This window comes from Orcinus orca, chromosome 3, assembly GCF_937001465.1.
Source record: "Orcinus orca chromosome 3, mOrcOrc1.1, whole genome shotgun sequence".
Classification (NCBI taxonomy): domain Eukaryota; kingdom Metazoa; phylum Chordata; class Mammalia; order Artiodactyla; family Delphinidae; genus Orcinus; species Orcinus orca.
The window spans coordinates 115,841,291-115,863,721 of NC_064561.1; the positions used below are offsets into that span (position 1 = coordinate 115,841,291).

The 22,431-nt window shown below is 32.8% G+C and overlaps 1 protein-coding gene across 5 annotated transcripts in view; it reads right to left on the minus strand.

Moving 5' to 3' along the window:
- The window catches only part of RASA1 (RAS p21 protein activator 1), a 109,810-nt gene that overhangs the window by 35,089 nt on the left and 52,290 nt on the right, over positions 1-22,431 (minus strand). For all 5 annotated transcript variants that reach the window (XM_033401655.2, XM_033401644.2, XM_004263550.4 and 2 more), the window contains exons 4-9: positions 22,343-22,413; positions 18,502-18,619; positions 15,346-15,377; positions 10,960-11,012; positions 8,473-8,623; positions 4,467-4,545 (exon numbers count right to left, since the gene is read on the minus strand). In XM_033401655.2, coding sequence (XP_033257546.1) covers positions 4,467-4,545; positions 8,473-8,623; positions 10,960-11,012; positions 15,346-15,377; positions 18,502-18,619; positions 22,343-22,413 — 504 coding nt within the window. The remainder of the gene's footprint in view (positions 1-4,466; positions 4,546-8,472; positions 8,624-10,959; positions 11,013-15,345; positions 15,378-18,501; positions 18,620-22,342; positions 22,414-22,431) is intronic.

Here is a 22,431-nt window from a genome sequence, read left to right on the forward strand (position 1 = left end):
GTATCTAGATTATCCTGTTTCCTAAAAGGAAATGAGGATTCTTTAAATTTTTATGATTGTGCACCAAGATTTACTCAGTATGATTTATAAATGGACAAAGGTTACTAGAAGGAAACATATAATGTAGAAATTTTAAAATTCACCATATTGATCATTGATGTTTATAAACATAAAAATGTATTACACTTATGAAGCAATAAAGACTGTACTATCCAACAAAATTATGAACCATCAGAGTTTTCAAAAGTATTGCAGTTGATGATGCAAGAAGAGCAAGAAAGAATCATAAACTAGAACCCAGTTGAAATATATTTAAAATCTGGAATCAGTACTGCATTTTGACAGTAAAAACGTAAGAAGAACCAGAGTAATCATAAGAACTTATAAAAGATGTATCTGAAATTTGGATTTACAAGATGGATATGTTCCAAGTCCGTGCATGACAGTGGATGAGCAGTTAGCTGCCTTCTATTTCAAGTATGTAACTCTTTATAACCAAGGAAATATGGAACAAAAATGGGGTTTGCTACATTTAAATTCTTATTAAATTTTCTAATAAAGTTTTTTTGTACTAAACCTTTATTCTTACTTCTACAAATTATTCAGAAAATGACTAAGAATATAAAAAATTTGAAAAGATACATCGCACCCAGATGATAAATAGTGATGACTACCTCCCTAGTTGTATAGATTTGTGCTTACCAGTCTTTATTACAGTAGTGATAATATTTACTGTTAGGTGCAGAATGGGGCACATTTGTAGTTTATTTAAGACATATTACTACACTAACATTTGGATTTAAATATCTGATTTCAAGATAATCTATATAAGTCTTTCCTACTTATTTTAAGATAGGGGCTGATCAACTGATCTGTAACTCCTACATTAGAAGACACTACAGGCAAGGACACAACCTCACGGTCCAAGTTCTAGTAAATTACTGGATGACAGTAGGGAAGGCTTCTCAGCCTACTCTTTGTATACAGTTCTGAAGAAGGAAGTCTTATATATTACTCCCCAAGGGAAGTAGATAATCTGACGGGTGAGAGTTTAACAGCCACTGAAGCAAGCTTTTGCATAGCGGTTAGGTGTGCAGGCTCCTGTAACCAGACCTCAGTTGTAAATCCTGCCTTTGTCACGTAATGGCTAAGAAAACTCATTTAATAAATTAATTCAATAAATGTTTGTTGAGTGCCAGGTACTGTTCTAGTTCTTGAGATACATCAGTAAATAAATCAAATATCTTTACCTCCAAGGAATTTATATACCAATGAAGAAAAGAGGTAATAAACATAATAAGCAAATTGTATGTTAATAGGTGGTAAGTGCTCTACAGGGTAGGGCAAGTAGCAGCAACAAATAATGTGTACAAGTAGGTCTCAATTGTGAAGCTGATTTCTGAGCCAAATTTGAAAGAAATAACAGAGTGAGGCGAGTGGATATTTGAGGGAAAGTCATTTTGAGCAGAGTGAACAGCTGGAACAAAGATTCTAATGCCAAGATCCTGGCATATTTTTTAAAATAACAGAGAAGCCAACGTGAGTGGAGACGAGTGAGAGAGAAGGATGGTAGAAAGCATTCAGAGGACCACTCTAGGGTTTTGCATGCCACTGCAGGGACTCTGGCTTTTACTCTGAATGAAATGTAGTATACCTGTAAGTGTTAAACAGAGGCGTGCAATGGTCTGACACATTTTAAATGGATCCCTCTGACTGCAGTGCAGTGTTAAGGGGGGGCAAAAGTAGAAACAGAGAGATGAAGCCAGATTCTGGTGATGGTTGTATTCTAGATATATTTTGAAGGCAGACAGCATGATGTTCTTGACAGTTTGGATACAGAGTGTAGGAGAGAAAAAGAAGAGTCAAGGATGACCTGATGCCTTAAGTAATTTACTCTCTGGTTCCAGTTTCCTTATCTGTAAAATGGGCATAAATACAGGATCAACCTCATCAAATTGTTTAAAAAGTTAAATAAATTAGGGCTTCCCTGGTGGCACAGTGGTTGAGAGTCCGCCTGCCGATGCAGGGGACACGGGTTCGTGCCCCGGTCCGGGAAGATCCCACATGCCACGGAGCGGCTGGGCCCGTGAGCCATGGCTGCTGAGCCTGCACGTCCGGAGCCTGTGCTCCGCAACGGGAGAGGCCACAACAGTGAGAAGCCCGCGTACCGCAAAAAAAAAAAAAAAGTTAAATAAATTAATACGTATAAGAAACAGTGCCTAGAATATAGTGCTCCAAAAATGTTAGATATCAATATTTTTAGTGTGGGGTGCATTGTCTCAAAAGGCTCCTTCTTTTCCTGTAATTCGTCTGAAGTGTTAGTTCCACTAAGTTAGCACACCTAGCTAGGGACTCTGCTCTTTCTCTTCCAGCATCTTACCTGGAGTGGGAGTATGCAGGATCACCTCAGGGGGAATGAGATGATTCTGCTAGCTAATCACTTTTACATTAATAAAAGGACATTTTTAGCCTTTGGGTTCTCTAATAGTTAGAATCCTGCTAGGAAGGATAGGTAAGTGTTATGATTCTCAAACTTCTACTGTAACCTACTTTTACTCCAGGCCCAAAATAATTGACTTCAAATAGCATTTAATGGTTTTTGTGAAGTAATCAAATTGCTCTGTAATCAGCATTTGTTATTTCTGAAGTATTCAAAGCATTATAGGCATTTTTGCAGATGACAATAATCTGAGGTTTGTTCAGTTATGAAACAGTAACACAAGTTAAGAATGAGGCTCACTGTATATTTGAAGTAATTCTTAAAACTATCTCATAACATAAGTATAAAGTTTAAGTTTACTAGATGTCAAATGCTATTTTTCCAACTGTAAAAAATTAAATTAGAAAATTCTAAGCATAAATTCAGGATGGGAAAAATGCATGACTTAACTTGTGGGCCAATAAAATAAAATTTGTTAAAAAAATTTGTTGACTTAGAAACAATTTAAAATCATCATTAATTCAAACAGCCAATGTGAATCAGAATTTTAAGGATATAGCAATGGGACTGAGTGGCAGGATCTGTCATTTGTAGGTAAAGGCACCTCTGATTCCTAATAAAAAGATCCTAAGCTGTGGTTTCTAGAAAGCACATACCGCACTATGTGGTTTTAAAAAAAATTGGTCAAAGTCCGCCAGAACTGCCAACAAAAGTGGTACATCATTGCTAACTACAGATACTAGGAGGGTGTCAACAAGGAAGTAAAACTTGAGATGGATCTTAAACTTGCAGGATTTAGATAGGCAGAGAGGAAGAAACTGACATGGAGACAGCAACAAACACAATAAGACACATTAGTGATAATTCAGAGGATGAAGTGAGTGCTTCCTGTTGGAAAGGAGCTATTCATTCAATTAATATTGATTGAATACCTAATGCCTAGTACTATTCTAGGCACTAGGAATACAACACAAAACACTTGCCCTCCTGAACTTTACATTCTACCAGAAAAGCATGAGGAACTGAAGCAAGATACATTAAAATGTTTCAACATGATGATTCTTAAATTTATATTAAGCATCAGAATAATGATGACCCCCCCCCCCCCCGCCTTCAGCAGCTGCAATGAATAGTAGGCTATAACCATCAGAAACTAACTTGTTCGGAGGAAGAAATATTGAGAAGCTCGAGACACTACAAATCACTGTGAAAGTTTAGTGGGGTACCCAAAACCTCTCACAATCTTTCTTTATGTCCCTAGAATATCACTACCTCCATTTTCCACATAGGAAAATTCTTAATCACTCCTTTGAAGTACCTTTTTCTAACCCCTGCTACAACCTTTTCCCACCACACTTTAGGAAGTATCATGGGCAAGAAACAGAAGCTAATCAATCACCCTATGCATTAAGCAACTAGTATTCAACAGGCCCTCTTGTTCAAGGCCTGTCTTCTTATGTTCTGGACTTCAGCCACTCTTGCCTTCCCTAGGACCTTGTACGTGGGGTATTGCCATTACCCCATCCCTCACCCACCACTGTCACTCTCCTCCCGAGTACAGAGACATGCTCAAAAATTTCTCACCATAAAACTACAGGCAAATAAAACAAAGAAATAAAAAGTTTAAAGGTCTTTTGGCCCTACATCATCTTCTAGCTATCATTTTTTAATTTATTTTCTTTTCTTACCAGTCTCACCTAGATAAGCCTGGCTGTGATTTATCCTGGCTGTCTCCACTTTTGCCTCCAACAAACTCACTCCTTGACCCAGTGCAACTAGGCTTCTGTCCCCACCACTGCTTCTATTCTCAAAAAGCCACCAAGGACTTCCTAATAATTATCTAGAACCAACATAAATAAAAACTAAGAGATTCGCTTATAAGTATTCACTTTCTGAAAGAATCTGTATAATCTGCAGTTTTAAATTTTATCCAATTTCAAATGCATGGATGTGTGCATAAACATATCACCAAAAATGCATTTTAAAATAAAATGCTAATTATTGTTAAAAGAAAAACAACACTGACCTGCATTGGTACAGGTTCCTTAAGATAATACCCTTCAACAATTTGTTCTTTTCGATAGTGATCTATGATGTCCCCAATGCTGTTAAAATAAAAATTACTAACATTGACATAATTTGTCTCATAAAAATTGCAAATCTTAAAGATACACCAAACCTTGTTAGCAAGGATTCTCTATTTGCAAGTCTTTTCCAAAGTATATAACCAGAATACATTAACAGACTATATGATCATTACAGTCACATTACTTTAGAAAAACAAGAATGTTCCTACTATTGGTTTACAGATCAGAAATACTTGAGTCAGAGATTTCAATTTTCCATCAACGTACTCAAAGCACCACTATACTTGAGGAAATGATTAAAAGTCTTTTTTTTTTTTTTAAACAAAAGTATCTGAGAGACTGAGAAAGAAAAACCGACAGACAAACGGCATTTATTTTTAGCAAGTAGTGAATTCAGGTAAACTTCAAGAATTTTTATCATCAAAACATTTACATATTCTGCTTTTATATTAATCAGATGGAGTTAGGTCATGAGACATAAATAGCAGGTGAAAGCAGAAACAAATTTAAAAAAAAAAAAGGAAGAAAGAAAGACAGAAAGACCAGGAGCTAACCTTATATGTAGGATTATCACTACAGTAGGAAGGGCCTATTGATGATTTTGATAAAAAGTGCTATACAATATTCTTAATACTTGGGAAATACTACAAATAAAACAAAACTGAAAATAACATTATATAATGTATTTTAACACAAATTTTAACATGACATAATGAGTTTTTTAAATATAAAATGTTTCTCATGATCAGTTTGTCATTTTACTGTCCTGAATATGTAAATTCTAGAATTTTAAACTGTCCTTTAATACACTAGAGGAATTGGTATTTAACGACAGCTACGCAACATTTCTCAAAACAGATCTCATTAATTTACCCCTTGGTTTTTTTCATGTTCTTCCTACTGATCCAATAATTGGAATACACACACACACATATATATTTATATATATATTTATATATATATTTATATATATATATAATTGGATATATATTTATCACTTGATTTTTTTTCACAGTTCTTCCTACTGAAAAAATAATTGGAACATATGTTGTCTTTTATCTTTGGAGATACATATACATATATACACACACATATATATCTCTGATAATAAAATATCTGCTATACTACAAAATCATTTTAAACTAAATATAAATAAAGTATAATGTTAAAAAGCAAATAGAAGATTTGAAAGATTAATAAAAAATTATGGATGAATATGAACTAAATACCAGATGTAGCATTTAACAGGAGGGGGTAGGGGAATGAGAAAAGTAAAAAGGTATTATCACAGAAGGACAAAGAAGGTTATACGTTTTTAAAGGAAAAATGTTAACACTAAAGCAAAACGAAAATCAGAAAGAATACATTTGAAGATACCTAGGTACCACAACAGAGATGACTATGTGTTTCAAAGGAAAAGGCACCAAATCTGAGAAAATATCCAAGGTCTCTGGCTCTACAACTGTAAATGCAATCTATTCTGTGTAGCACCTCAATGTTACGATATAATTCTTGACCATGAGCTGAAAGAACAGAATACTACTGCATGGAGTACATACAGTTCAGACTGTCCAGGAGCAAATTTACAAGCATGTGTCAACCAATCAGATATATTTTTTACCAATGACCTGGACTTCCAAGAAGTTTTTTTTTTTAATTACTCTTTAGTTCATAGTCTACCCAGATATGCCTAAGGAAACAGTCAAGAGAGACACAACAAACAAAAATTTCCTAGACATTCCATAGTTCTAGCCATGAAATCAGATTTACAACTCAGAAAATTAAAACATGTTAACTATAAACCTGTAAAATAACTGTGAGTTTCTAGAGATACTATATCCTGTACTTTCATTTTAATAATTTACTTTTTAATAAATGTAACTCTCTCTCTTCTTGAACACTACATGTTAGTAATCTTAAACGTCTGACCAAAATCTTCCCTCTCCCTTCTTAATCACCATCTCAACTACTCTCTTCCCACTGATTCTCCTATGCATAGTTGTACATCCTTGAATTTATCAGTCAGCTTACCATCTTTTCTAGAAGACCTGAGCACTAATAACGTAGGAACAGTATCTTTTTTCTTTACTATATATGCACAGATCTGTATAATACACTTCAAAAAGTAGATCACTCAATAAATGTTTACTGAATTATATTTGTTGTTAAATGCCTCTCCTACTTTTCTAAAATTTTAAATATAGGAATATTAAAGTTATGTCTCAACAATGTAGTTTCTAAATGAAACGGACATAACTGCTACTTCTCTTTGCCTGAAGACTAATGTAGAGTTAATGTGGAGACAGGTCAGCAGAATTTGGCTCTGTTACAGATTTATTGGATAATCCAACTTTACACTTCCATATCTAAACAATAAGTGATAATCATGAAGGTGTATCTTCTTAGAAATTACTTCATTACTGACATTAATGCTGAAATGGAGTATGTATTTCCAAAACAATTATAAAAACTGCCATTTTCTAGGCATGAGGGTCACATAGTTCCAGCTTTCCTTTAAAAATGATTTTTTTTAATATTAAAGCTAACAACAACAATACTCCTGAATTTTATAAGATGAACATATACAAGGGGAATAAACAGTCTAATTTGGGGGAATGACCACGGACACTACATTAACATATATTTGAAAAAAATTTAAATCATAATTTTGCAAGCAGACTAATAATTTGGAAAGAAATATACTTCAAATATGTATTTCTTCCTGTTTCATTCTGGTCTTTATCAACAAAAGAGACTACCTTTATACATTTTACAGGCTGCCTCCATTATGTAGGAAGAATTTTCATCTTTAGAGAATGTGTATCGTAAAGAAGTTTAAATCAAGCAAAACAAACTTCCACCAGAATTAATGTAAAATACTTTATCTTAAAAAAAACTCCATGCAAACATTTATCAATTCAGTTAAGAATGTTTTCAATTTATTGTTTTATATATTCTATGCCCCTAGAAACCTGGACAATGGGAAAATTTAATTTACCTTCATAGAGAGCTCAAACTGCACCTAGCTAGATTTTCAGTGAGGATGTCTAGATCAGACTGTAATGCTAGAAGGGGTTCAAGCAGCTCATATATGAGGTGTGTGAAAAGGTCCAATCGTCTACACTCATCTTCCATTTGATGTCGTATCACTCACTATCCACTGAATAACTGGCAAGCAACAGAACTTGTTTTAGGTTTTTTGCTCTGTTTTATTTTAAGGCATTAAACTAGGAAAATGCCGGCATTTTAGCTTACACTAGCCTCCAAAAGAGGAAAATCATTCTACTCCAGAGTTATCCGGAATGGGAAAACGTTTACACTCAGAAATAAAATGAAAGATTACTTTCTATTATGCAGGAAAAAAAACAGCTGACATTCTATCATATGTTTTTTTCTATTAACTGGTTTTCCTAATCAAGTGAATGAAGTCCAACCTGAGTTTTGGGACAAGCAAAGAGTTTACCAAGAATTTTAAAGGTGAGAAGTAAGAACCAATAATTACAAATAATACCAACTTGAGAACAACCCAATTATTTTGGGGTAACATTATTAATAAGTCTCAGGTAAAAAGGTTCTTAAAGAGTGACCTATTAAAATGTCTCACTGATAAAAAACGGTAATATATTTTCTTTTTCTTAGATTAAATGTTCTGCTGTCCTACAGATAATGTATGGATTTAGCAAATTTGCTTCAAATAACTTGTGCATAACTAATCAAAAAATTACATAATTTTGGAAGGAAATAAAAAGTTATTAATTTATATTCACATTTGACACTAGCTAAAGAATTCTTGGATATGACTACTACTAAATTATATTAAATGTCTTATAATTTTAAATATTACAAAGTCAGAAACTTTTATATAATTTTGATTCTGATATATTATATTACCAAGATTTCAACTCTCCTTGCCAAAAGTAAAACTAAAAATTTCTCACAACTTACCTGTTATAATATCGACCTCCCATCATAAACTGATTGTTTGGTGTTGGACATATTTTAAATCGCTGAATATTTTCATTGGTCCGAAAATAAAGTGAATAGTCACCAGGAGTATTATCTGATGGCCTCACAAGAAAACTGCAGACTTGACCAACTATAAAAATTAAGCTGTTAGTTTTATTCCCTAATTATCAAATTAAAAAAGAAAAAGCGTTAAGTAGTACAATTACAAAATACATTCAAAAGTCAAAAACATATGTAAAATTTTCACCAGGAACTTTTGATTGTTTTGGTTTGGTTTTTTTTTTTGGCTGCACTGCACGGCTTGCAGGATTTAGTTCCCCGACCAGGGACTGAACCTAGATTTCATTGCCAGGGCAATGAAAGCGCCAAGTCCTAACCACTGGACCACCAGAGAATTCCTGAAACTTTTTTAAAATAAAGATAATTTTAAGGCAATTTCTTTTTGTATTTTCTGGTTTATGAGGCACAACCATCCATGATGTTGCTTGTCTTTATTACATAAAAATACAGGGCAGAAATGTGCAGCACTGACTTCTGGTTAATAAGTCTACACCTGTCATAACTTGGAAAGAATACTCTAACCACAGATGGGGTTACTGGCTAAAACTACTACATTCTGTTTGCAAAAGAAAAGTCTAAAAAAGTTAAAGTGAATTTTATTTAAGAACACTCTGTACTTAAGTAATGCTTCTGATTAAACATTAAAAAGTCATAACTATAATAAAATAGTACCAAAAGCTTACAAAAGTAGATTCAAAACAACTGAAATATTTGTGTACCTAATCAAAATCAATACACATGCACTATTTTTCATTTAATAGGCACGATCTTGAATAGTCATACAGAAGCAAATTATCATGTATTAAATATTTTAATATTAATTTTAGAGAAGTCTTTTTGACATCTGCAATTGGCAGTGACTTTTACCACTAAGATGCTTTTTTACCTTTTCTCTGTTTAAGTCCTAATGACAGAAAAGATCAGAACTTGATTGCTTTTAGGAAAGCACAATGAACACTTAGAATATCAGACGTCATTTTTATGTAAATTACTAATAGTTCCAATCATCTATCCAAGGCATTTACTACCAAGTAATTTCATGTTCAATACAAAAAATAAGAATTACTGCAAAACTGTGCATGCAAGTGCTTATGTGCTTTAGTGCTTATTTTTCCTGGGAGAAAATCATCAGACTCTTAAAAGAGCACATGACCGAAAGAAAATAAAAACTAACGTAAGGAAATTAAGTTTAGCTCTTTTTCAATTTACATGTCTAAAACAAGACTGAGTGCCTCAGGTATTTGGTGGTGCAAGTTCAAAATCATAAGTGTATATTCAAAATTCAGTAAATTCACTAAAATAAATATTTTGGTCCCACTTTGAAAGCAGGTAGCATGTCATTTTGGTTGAGCATTTGGTCTCTGTTACTACCATATAGAATTACCATGTTCTTTAATGAATTTTTAACCTATATCCCCACAATAAAATTGAATACTTCCTAAAACTGCCATACATCTTTCAAAAGAGCTAACTATTAATTACATTAAAGGCAATGACTTATGTCTTGAACAGTAACTCAGATAAGATCTTTAAATGATCAGTGGTTTATTCATCATATACATTGAACTCTGGTCATTTTTAAAGAACTAAGACTTCTAAATTACAGATTACTTATTAACTTCTCTCAAATCCTTCTAAAGTACGGTTTCCTGAAGAGATATTTGGTAACTAAATTAATTCAGTCTTAAATTTTAGTTAGGATAAGTGATAATGAAATAGTTTTTGTTTTAAATAATAAACCCACAGTACAATTCAATTTTTATTTTGCATATCTCTGTAACCACACAGTTTTAGGAAATGTTAAAATCAACATATTTTAAATAAGGCCCAATTTTATAATTCTACAAGTATACAAAGATAAATGCAAGAACATTTGCTGCACCTGAACAGCAAGAAAATGAAAACAACATGATATTCCTCTATAAGAGACTGATAATAAATTATGGTATTTGTACAATGGAAAGCTTATGGTCATTAAAAAGAATAATGAAAATTTATATATGCAGATACGGAATGATTTCCCAAAATACATCTTAACATGAAAAAAGTGTGTTGTATGTTCCTGTGAGAGCGTGCGGGGGGGTATGTGTAGCGGGGTAAGTAGGGGTGAGGAAGAAAGACAGACATGAAACTTCTGGAAAAAACACTCATCTGGCACTGCTTCTAAGGAAGAATACAGGGGCCTGATGCAGAAGGAAAACACACTGCACTGAATTTTATACTGCATGTTTTCAACTAAAGAACACCCAAAACCAAGAACAGCAATTTATCTATGCTGGGCAAGAAATTACAATATACATAAATATCAAATGAATGCTAAAGGCAAAATACATGATAAATGGTTGGTTCACTTTTTTATTCTTTTTAAATAACAACATTAGAAAAGGAAAGTGAATATATAAATACCTGTCATTAGTAAATTATAAGCTTCTTGTTTGGAAATTTTCCCATGGAACCATCTTGAAAAAAGAATATATTAAATATGTAAATCAAAAGTCTTTTTTGCTGTTATACCATCAAAACTAAACAACTAACACAAGTTTAATTCAAGCTGACATAATGAAATAAATGCAATGCAATTGATCAAATGACCTCATTCCTTTTACATTTGTTACTACACTTTGTAAACATGCCTAAGTTCAACAAAATATAGAAAAATTAGTGACTATCTATTATTAACTACAATTTCCATATTAATTACCAATACAAAAACAGCAATGATTTTAATTCTGATAATGACAAATTGTTAAGCTTACATCATAGCTAGCATTCTTTTTTCTTTTTATTAGGAGGGGGGAGTGGTAGAGGTAGAGCCTACCAGAACTGCCCGGAAAAAATATTAGTGGATTAATTTTTCTCATACTTCTCTCAAAGTGAATTTCTCTATAAATTCTCTCTTCAAATCAACATGGTTGATTCATACTTTACTGAAAGCCAGAAAATAAGACTGAATGATGAGAAATAATAGATACCAACATCAAGAACTGAAAGAAAAGAATGACTTAGTATTACTAATTCTATTTGAGCTAATGGCCTATTATATCAGATTGCTAGAATATTTAATGTTCTGCATACTTAAAATAAGCCTTTAGAAATTATTATAAAAGGCATTATAGTCAAAATCTACTACATATAATAACTAAAGTATTTAAATAATTTACCTTAAAATGATATATCTGTTTTAAAAAATTAATTACTAGTAATTACTTAAAATCTCTCATCTGAAGGACTATTATCTATCTTGCTGATTAAGACGTGTTATATGTTAATACCAAGCTGACAACTCTAGATTACCTCTCTACCACTTTGCCATATATTCTTAGGGTCTATAATTATTTTTAATTGTGGCTTAAAGAACAAGTTGGAAAGTAAAAATACTACAAGACTGAAATATATAAATGCCCTAAAATCCAATGTTACAGGTTTAGAGGCTGTTCATACTGTTTTAAATTATCCATATTATTACTGGTCAGAGTATAAAATATAACTGAATTTTTAAATTTTCACATGAATAAAATGTTAAACTTTTACTTTCTCTCTTTAACTTTATTCCAACCCTTAACTCACTAATTCAGATTTCCTGAGGCTCATAAAGCTAATTATGAATCATTTAAAACAAGTATACAATAACTGGAGCAGTCCAGGCTGCCTTAAAAGGCAGTAAAGTGCCATCCTGCGTTCAAACACAGCTGAAATGACCATTTACTACAAATGCTAAAACAACATTTCTATATTCTAGTAGACAGTTGATTAGATGACCTCGAAGGCCCATTCTGTATTTCTCTATAGCTAGAATAAAGGAGAAAAGGGGAATCTGAAAGGGGGAGGGGGCAAAAAAAGCGTTTGGAGAACAAATTGGCAATACTGCTTTCTGAAAGGATTGGATCTGAGTTTCCTCATTCAGGCATTTATTACCACATGTAAAATGAGTATATTTCAAGCACATGGTTTGTATCAATAATAGAAAAATGAGACTGTGACCTTAGGAAGTCCCCATTCTAGTAAGAAAAAGGAACATAAATACTGTATAACTATAAAAAGAATGTAGAAAATATAACAAAGCGCAGTGATAGGTACATGCTGAGGGCATTTTTAGAATAACAGAGAAGGGCAACCAATTCTGTAGGGTGTATAAGGGGGAAGATAACAGAAGACTTCTTGGGAAGAGTGATAAATAGGTTAAGTCTCTAAGTAAGAATAGGCACTAACCAAACACAATGGAGGGGAATTCTGGCCTAGGAAGTAGCTTGAGCGAAGGAGAAAAACAGTACTGAGCATTTGAAGATCTACAAGCCGGAGAGTAGAATATAAAACTAGAAATGACAAGAGATAGGGCTTATAAAGGACACAAGACCTGGATCAGATCTTTTCAGACTCTGCTAAGGTAAAGAGAATCAGGCAAGAATTTTAAGTGAGAAAGTAATACAGTCAGACACATGTTTTAGGTAGATTATTCTAGCTGTTAGAAGAAAGGATTTGAGGAGACTAAAGTGTCAAGCAAGACCAACTTAGAGGTTATTGCTACATCAAAGTCCTAGTACGAGATGAAAAGGGCCTGAACTAGAATATGGTTGCTTAAGACTGAGAAGAAGGCACACATTCAAGACATATTTTAGAAGATAAAAACAGCAGGACTTGGTACTTGTGTCATGGAAATATGGAGTTGAAAAGGAACACAGCTAAAATTATACCATCTATTTAGTCTGAAAAGGCACTCGGGGATGTTACTGAGGATGCTTCACTGCCAGTCAACACCTTAAGAAATCAGAAGGAGCTGACAAATACATAAAATAAACCAACAATGCAAATTTAGCTTATGCTAAATACCAAATAAGTTGAAAACTATAAAGTTCAGAATACGGAATGATCACAAATGTATTAAATTTTAAAAAAAGATTTCCCAGTGAAACTGGGATTTATACCTTTTAAGAAAACTGGATATAGCTTTAAATGTTTATTGGTATTTGACCTTTTTTTTTCTTTTCTTTTTAAAAAGAATTTATGGTATTATTTTAAATAGGGATAAAAATATAGATTTCTTGCTTCTCTTGAAAATCAGGAGGCTTTCATAACACTAGACTCACACACATTTACACATCAGTTAGACCGGTCACCTCACTGCCAGCAAACACTGTCTAGTTTTTGACTTCCTGCAGTCTTCTGTGATACAAACAGTAAATGTTAGTTTCCATTTACTACCACACTTGCAGTGTTATTTTCTTACAGTAGCCAAACATTTCCATGTTCCTTGATCGCTATCAAAGTGGGAAAATAAGAAAGATCAAGATTATTGTAATTTGAGAAAAATGGGAATATATACACCTGACCCAGTTCATTTGCTTACATTATCTGTATGCCTCCTCCAAACATTAATTAGAATTTGCAACTCCTCACATAGGTAGTGAGAAGACTTCAAACTAGTACTATCAACAAAGTACAGTCTCACTGATGAAGCCTACTTTGCAGCTGCACAGAACAATAAGGAAAATGAACTCAGAAAATCTCATATGTTCCACTTAAGAAAGGGTGGGAACTAAATTAGATGACTGAAAGTGGAGTATTCAGTTTGTTTTCATGTTCTAATGGTTAGAATTCAGAATAAGCAAACACTCGAGAGGCAAGCCTTAAATTCCATCCATAATTGCCGACAGGAAGGAAAGAAAAAATATTCCACTGAAAACATATTAGATGAACAGTTTATTAAAATAATATGAGTAAAACAGAATTTGGATTAAGAGTTAAGCCCTTTAGATACGGGGAGGGGGAAGGGTAAACTGGGACGAAGTGAGAGAGTAGCATTGACATATATACACTACCAAATGTAAAATAGATAGCTAGTGGGAAGCAGCTGCATAGCACAGGGAGATCAGCTCGGTGCTTTGTGACCATCTAGAGGGGTGGGATAGGGAGGGTGAGAGGGAGATGCAAGAGGGAAGGGATATGGGGATATATGTATACATATAGCTGATTCGCTTTGTTATACAGCAGAAACTAACACACCATTGTAAAGCAATTATACTCCAATAAAGATGTTAAAAAAGAAAAGAAAAAGAAAAAAAAATTTTTTTGAATTTAAGCCCTTTAAAAGAAAACATATACAAATAAATATCAAGAGGGATGAGAAGGACACTAAAAAATATCTTCAAGGACATTAATAAAATTAGAGCAAAGCTGAAACACCATGTGGAGTGATCTCCCATAAAAGCAACTAATAACTTCTGGAATATAAGAGAAAAATGTAGCAAACAGTAGGAATATAAAATAAGAATGTGGCAAGTAGTAGGTGTAGTAATACCTGGTCTTTGAATTAGCCCTTATACTTAAAATCAGCCTGAAAAAATTATGAAAATAAAGTCCTTGCAGAATCTTATTAATATGGTAAAGAACCATAATTTGGGGGAAAAGCTCTCTGACTTTAAAAAAACAAAACAAAAACTGAACCATAAAGTACATAAAAGATAATGGCAATAAAAACAAGAAACACTATGAATAAATCAATAAGAAAACCAAAAAAAATGTGAGGAATTATGACATTCATAATGTTATTAATGTACTGTTTATCAAAAAGTCTTTAGTTTGGTGATATAAGAGTTATATGTAGGTATAAGCCACCTTCATTATCACTAGGTCCTTAAGAAAATAGTTAGAAATCAACTCAAGCCAAATAAAAAAAAATGTTTAAGTCAGCTCAAGAAGTATCAATTTTCTTTTAAAATATTTTTAGATAAAAGTTTTCCAATTAGTAAGTTTACAATATATTTTTTTCCCCTTTAATAGTTAACACAGACTTACATTTTGCCTTCATGTGGATCTTCTTCCCGGCCCTAAAGGGAAAGACATTAAGACAGTTTTTATGTAATTATTAATATATTTTAATTAGAATTAATAAAATCTTATCTTAAAACATATCTACACCCTGACCTTCATATTTATTTATGTATATACAAGAAAAGGTGTTTCTATTCATGAAAGGTCTTTCCAAAACTCTCCCCCTTAGTCCTCTTCTCTCTTTGTTGTGATTACGCTAATCCAGGCCCTTCTCCTCTCTTTCCTTAAACTATTAACAACAGCCAACTAGTATAATTATCTCTGTGCCCCATCCCACCCCACCACTCCAATCTGGATTCATCAGTTTCAACTGCAACTTTGCCCTGCATTAAGAAACACCAAACCAAACCAAACAAAAATAAACAAATTTTAAAAACCAGACCTTTAGTACCTCTCTACTGCCCACAAACTCCTCAGTTTACAACCAGAATTCTTTACCAAATGACTCAAGTCTACGTTTCCTGTCTCATACTACCATTTCTCTTTAGGTATCTATACCACGGTCACTCATAAACTACTTCTTTGCTAATCTACATTTTCCCACCACTGTAGCTTGCTTTTTTTTACTTAGAATGTCCTTTCCACTCACTACTTCCTACCTGTTAGTTAAAATCTAAACCATCTAGGCAGGATCTATCTCAAACACTACCTCCTCAGTAAGACACTGAGTCCCTAAAACATAAACATGAAGTTTTACTCTGAATAGAAAAGACATCCTTCTTTTTTCATCTTTTGAACTTTACCCTACTCTATTTAATATTGCCATTATTTAAGATATACTAGGTGATATTCATTCCATTATCATGGCTATAAGCATCTTAAGACCTGAGCCATTTTTTGTTAACACTGACTACCACAACCACTAGCACAACGCTTGGCACATAATTTTCACTGAATATCTGTTGAATTGTAGTCCTAGTACCCAGCACAGTACCTGGCATCAAGTTTCCACTGAATAACGAAGGAAAGGGTAGAAAAATGAACTAAGTACACATGGATTTACTTCTCTAAATTTGGTCCTCACTCAAATATCAAATATCTAACCAAATTAAAATCAAACACTTGCTAAATGCCTTCTATATTACAAAATGCTAAAAGCAAATTACATTAAAAACAAAATGCATTATCCCTGCCCAAAAGGCATTAATCTCTATATAAGAGGTTTACAGAATAAATTAATTTTAAATGTAATGGGTTATAAAGTTAACAAGGTGCTATGGAAACACACGAGGAAACAACTTAGCCTAAGAAAGGGTGTAAAAAAAGGGGCAACATCTGAGCCGAATTGATAGATGAATCAAATTTTACAAAGCAGTTTAGCAGGGCAGGAGTGTCAAGGAAGAGGGAAAAGAATAGGCATAGAGACATCCATTCATTCAACAAACATTTACTGAATGCCTGCTAATGCCAGACATTATTCTAGGCAACAGGGACACACTGAATCAGAGACAAAAATCCTCACAGAGCTTACATTCTGGAATTAAGACATAATATAGTACACAAATATGCTTGGAGAACAGTAATGAAAATTAGAATTTCAGGGTGGGAACTTCCTTAAATCCATCCAGCAACCAAATGTCTGAAATCTAGACAATCTCCAAATGGCTCTCCAATCTACAAGGATTCACTATGTTTCAGTGAAGACCATTATGAAAAATTATTCTAAATACTGAAGTAAAAACTGTTTATAATTCTAACCTGGAACCATTCCACTACTAATTCAAAGTATGACCATATTCATTTTTAACAGCCACATCACATTGTTCACTCACACTGAGTTGTTAACTTGTTCTCCTTTTTTTTTCTTTCCTTGTATGTTAGGTCATGTCTCCTTATCTTAAACTGGGCTTTTGTTTTCTTTTTTCCCCTATATTCAATGGATAACTTTCACTTATCCTTATTAAAATTTATCTTGTTAAATTTGACCCAGAGTTCCAAGAGCTTGAGAGAAAAGTTCAACTACACCTCAATTCCTTTAAATAATCAGAATAATGGGAGTAGGGGGGTTACAGCAGAAAGAAAATCCAACATACTACTAAGAAACTTTGTAGTAAAACTAATGTAGATGTTAAGATTCTTCAGTTTGAACACTTCCTGTCCATACAGAATAAATATCACTCTTGCTGTAGAGTACAGAATTCTAATCTAGGAATTAGTTCTAATCCCAGCTCTTCCACTAAGTAACTATGTGACTATGAGTATGGAACGTATCATACCATTTCCTCAACTCCTCCCACTTTTCCTCAGTATGTTTTACTGCTACATATCAAGATCTGGCTGCCAGAATAGGCAGACAAGAGAATTAATAGCAAAGAAAAATATTCTCCACTGCCGTCCTCCTGGAACAATAATCAGAGCACACGTTTCAGCATATTACCAGGTTCAAGGCATAATTTAAAAACAGTCACTCTGAGGGTTGTAAAAAATAACAGACAACCATTCCATCCTGCTGGACAAATCCAAAAGAGAAGAGTGAATTCCAAAACTATAATACAATGTTTAATATGTTTCAGTGATACTCAATACTGTATCTGAAATGCATATGCCGCTTGAACGCTGATCTGTATCTAAAAATGCACAAACACGATTATATATAGTGTCTAAGACTACTGATAATGTATTTTGTGATGACATTGAAAACAAGGGAAATATTCAAAATATAGAACCATGTGATAATATATGTGTAATATAACTCCATTTTTCCAAGGTTACTAGAAAATTATACATATATTTGGGAGATAAAGAGTTTGAAAGCAAACGTGCAACCATTTGAGATTCCATGATCAGTTGGACATAACATCATTTATAAGGAAGACCAAGAAGACAAAAAGGGATACAAATAAGCACACATGTTAATACATTTTTAATTCTTAGAAACTCATGAAAACATCCTGAAAATTGGCAACCACAGATTAAAACATGCTAGCTTGGTTGCGCTATTTACAAATAAATAGCATTACCAACAGTAAATACGTTTTAATGAAAAATTACTTGTACTTATGAATTGAGGTTTCTCATAAAAGAAATATATCCATAGCTAATTTCCCTGATTATGGACAAGTTCCAAAATTTAAAAAGTATTTAGAATTCTGAGAAGGAGAAGAAAAGAACAAAACTTACCACCTCTTCTACTAGGTCTTCAACAATAAGACCTTGTTCATCTGTTCTTAGATTTGTAACCCACATCCATCCATCTTCTAACTCGTTATGAACAATGAACATATCTCCTTTTAAGAAACTGAAAATAGCAATTATGAAGTTATTAAAATTAAATAAAATTTTAAACATGGAAATTTAATTGATTATGTACCACCTCACAGAGATAATATGATACTGGAAAATGCAAGGGGTTAAAGTCAAATACTCTAGATTTTTGTCCTGTTTCTGTCATCATCTACATGTAAAAGACACTTATCTGAATCTTAATTTCGACATGCATAAAATGGGTTTAATAACGGTACCTATACTATCTGTATCACTGGATTATTGTTAGAGATTCAAACTGGAATTTATGTAAACAGTAATTATACATATATTACAGGCTTTGGGGTGTAACTACAAGAAAACTGAACTTTAAAATTTAAGTTTCAATGTTATTACTCTTTCAGATATAGGTTAGACATAAAATTATAAACATAAACTAAATATTAACTCATTCCACATATACAAAATAAGGTTACTTTAGAAGAAGTTTATTTTAAATAAGCATAATTAGCCTTATCACACAGATGCTTATGAGAGTAACATTTTTCTCATAAAAAACATTAGGGTTTATTTACTTCACTCAGCTATCCATGGTCCAACAAGTATAGCATTCTTTCTCCGAAAGTGGTACCAAGGGGTATACGTAATGAGAATGCATGCATGTTTTTGCTGTTACCAATACCTGAGTGGAGGGATGTATACACAATCTAGTTTCTTTTCATTGGAATCTAGATGTTTTCAACCTCCACACAATCACAGGATTAAAAAGTTGTTGATGTATGTCATCAATATAAAACCATCAGTAATTCCTTGAACTTTTCCTTTTAGGCTTGAACAAATGCCTTTGAGTGCTTAAGGTTTTAAGATTGACTGGATGCTACCATTGACCCTGTATCTATATCCCTATCTGTAATATATATGTATTTTTAAAATAAATTTTCCTTTAAGTCTTAATATTCACAAACCAAAGTTATAGTAAGTAAATCTCTTCTCATACCTTTGAAAACTTTGTTTTTCTCTAAAATATCTGAAGCTTCACTGTTACTTGGACCAGTTCAAGGATAAAAACTTGTACACGATGCTTCAGATGCACTCTTTTTGAATAAGCACAGAATACTGCATTCTACCTTGATTCTACAACTCTTAACAATGACCAGTATTTCACTAGCTGAAAGGGGGCAGACATTACCACTTAGCCAAGTATAAATTGTTCCTTTCCGGAACCAACCACCTAAATAAATACATTAAAATAGAAGTCAGAGAAATGAGAAATGACAAGTTTCATTTTTGGTCAAAAGCAGTCTTAAGATTTTTTTTTTAAATTTTGACTTGTTTCTATACTACAAACTTTTTATGATGCAAAAAACAAAAACATGAAAAATAAAAAGCTTACTGGTAGAAACATCATAATCCTAAGATTAATTATGCATTATTTTGCATTTTTCCTCAAAACAGGTTAAAGTGCTTTATTAAATCTCATTAATCTTCAGATGTTTTTACTTTTAAAAAAAACAAAACACTTCTCAGGTATATATAAATTTAAAAAGACTCATAACTTCATACATATTTCTGTCATTCTAATTCTTGTTTAAATTTTCATCTTCCTAGATCAGAAGTACTCAATTTTTGGAAGGTCTCTCAGGACCCCTTCACAGTTTTAAAAAGTGATACCCTAACAGGCTTTCATTTATTCACTTGGATTATATCTATTGATAATTACCATATTAGAATTTAAAATGTAAATGTTTAAAAATATTTATTAATTCCTTTTAAAATAATAATATACCCTATTAACATGGTAACATAAAAAATGAAAAATAATTATAATCTTTACAAGTTTAATAAGAATGTTATTGCCTTGCATTTTTGCAAATCTCATGTCCGGCTTAACTGAAAACTGTTGGATTCTCATATCCATTTCTTTATTCAATCTGTTGCTATATGGTTTTTTTGCTTAAAGTATACGAGGAAAATCTGGCTTTATACAAATATGTAGTTGTGAAAGGGATGAGTATTTTAATAGCCTCTCAGATAATTATAGATATTCTATTACATTAACCCCAAAACTTGACTAGTGGTACTTTCTTGGAGGTTGGTTGTAATGTGGAATCTAAAACTATGTATCAATGAACTTTCTGTACCATTCTAATAACCTCTATTGGTCTATTTTGCACTGTGAATGGATCTTTTACCCAGCCATAATTTTGTAACATCATGCATTGATCATTTAGAAAATACTGGTTCACTGAGCTATGCAGATCATCCAGATATAAACACATTATACAGTATCAAAACATCACATTCTTCAATATCAGCACCATTTCATCAGAAAAGTCATTAAGTATCTAGGAAGCTGTCAAACTCCTGATGGCAAATATAGGGTCTCCAAAATACTAATTTTTCCTCGAAAGCTCAAATTGTCATTGGCAACAAATACTGCCAGTTATTTCCCTTGAAGTAACAGATTCACTTTGTTCTTTAAAAAAATTAAGAAGTCAGATATTCAAGTCTGAATAACCATAATTTGCCTGTCAGTCATTCTCCTTAGTGAAAATGATGTGCACAAAAAAAAAAAAGCAGCTAGTTCGGCTCTCAAAGCACCTCTTTTCCTCAAGACATTTGAACTGTGGTACACGGTAGAGGTGCTTTATGAGTATGTCCCATTTCATCACAAAGATATTAAAAAGATGTGTAGCCATAGGTTGAGATTTATAAAACAAATATTTTTTCTTGTCTCACCAGGAACATTCGTAAGCGAAACTGGCTTTTTTTGTTTAACTGCAAGCATGGGGCAGTGAAAAACGACATACGTTTGTTACCACTGCCTTGATTTGTGCTAAGACACCAGCAGTTTTACTATCCATGGCTTCTGAACCATCATGTAAATGTCACAGTGAAAAAGGCAAATTATGTCTTAGTATTATTATAAAAATAGTTTTGATATTATGAATCATCTGAATGGATCTCAAGGATCCCCAGGGTTACATGTATCACACTTTGAGAGCTGCTGTCCTAGATGATCCCACTGGGAATTTACAAATTACCCAAAATTCCCGAATTTGCAGTTCAGTGCTGTTTTTCTTTCCCTTCTCTTTCTTTCACTGGCTTTTCCAGCTTAGATCACAAAAAAAGGTGTGCCAATAAGAACTAAATGAGAAGTTATTTTGAGGACAATCATATAAAAATGGAATGCCTACTTGGAGATTTCAGATAGTTGAATCTTTGTTTTTTAAAATACCATATTTCCAGAAATTTTTAGATACCTCCCAAAAGTTATCACTACATTTTAAATACTGCTGTTGATTTCAATGAGAAGCTGTAAACTCAGAATCAGTAATTATTCAAAGTAGCCTTAACATTTTACCAATAATAAACAAATTTTCTATCAGAAAGCTAAACTTATAGAAAGATACAGATAATTTGATAATAATTATCCAATTATATAATAAATCAAATTCTATAGAAATAATAAAAACAAATTATATATAAGAACTCTCCTTACTTTGTCACAGATAGTCTAATGAAAGCTAAGTTATTTCTCCTGTCATCTTCACTGTGGCCTCTCTGATCCAAATTCACAGTCTGAACAGATAAGCCAACACAGGGGGACAGGAACAATGGACTTAATATTAAGGGCATGCTTTGCTGGATGCTATTTCCTCAATTTCCAAAACCTTCCTAGTCCAAGAGCAACAAATTTTCAGTCTTTCAAATGCCTGTTTCAAATGCCTATAAACGAGATTATATCATAAAATACCTTATTTCATCAGTGTCTGGTACTTTTGTGTAAGGGAGAATGGCTCGAACACGCCTTCTATCTTCTACTGGCTAGAAACCATAAAAAAA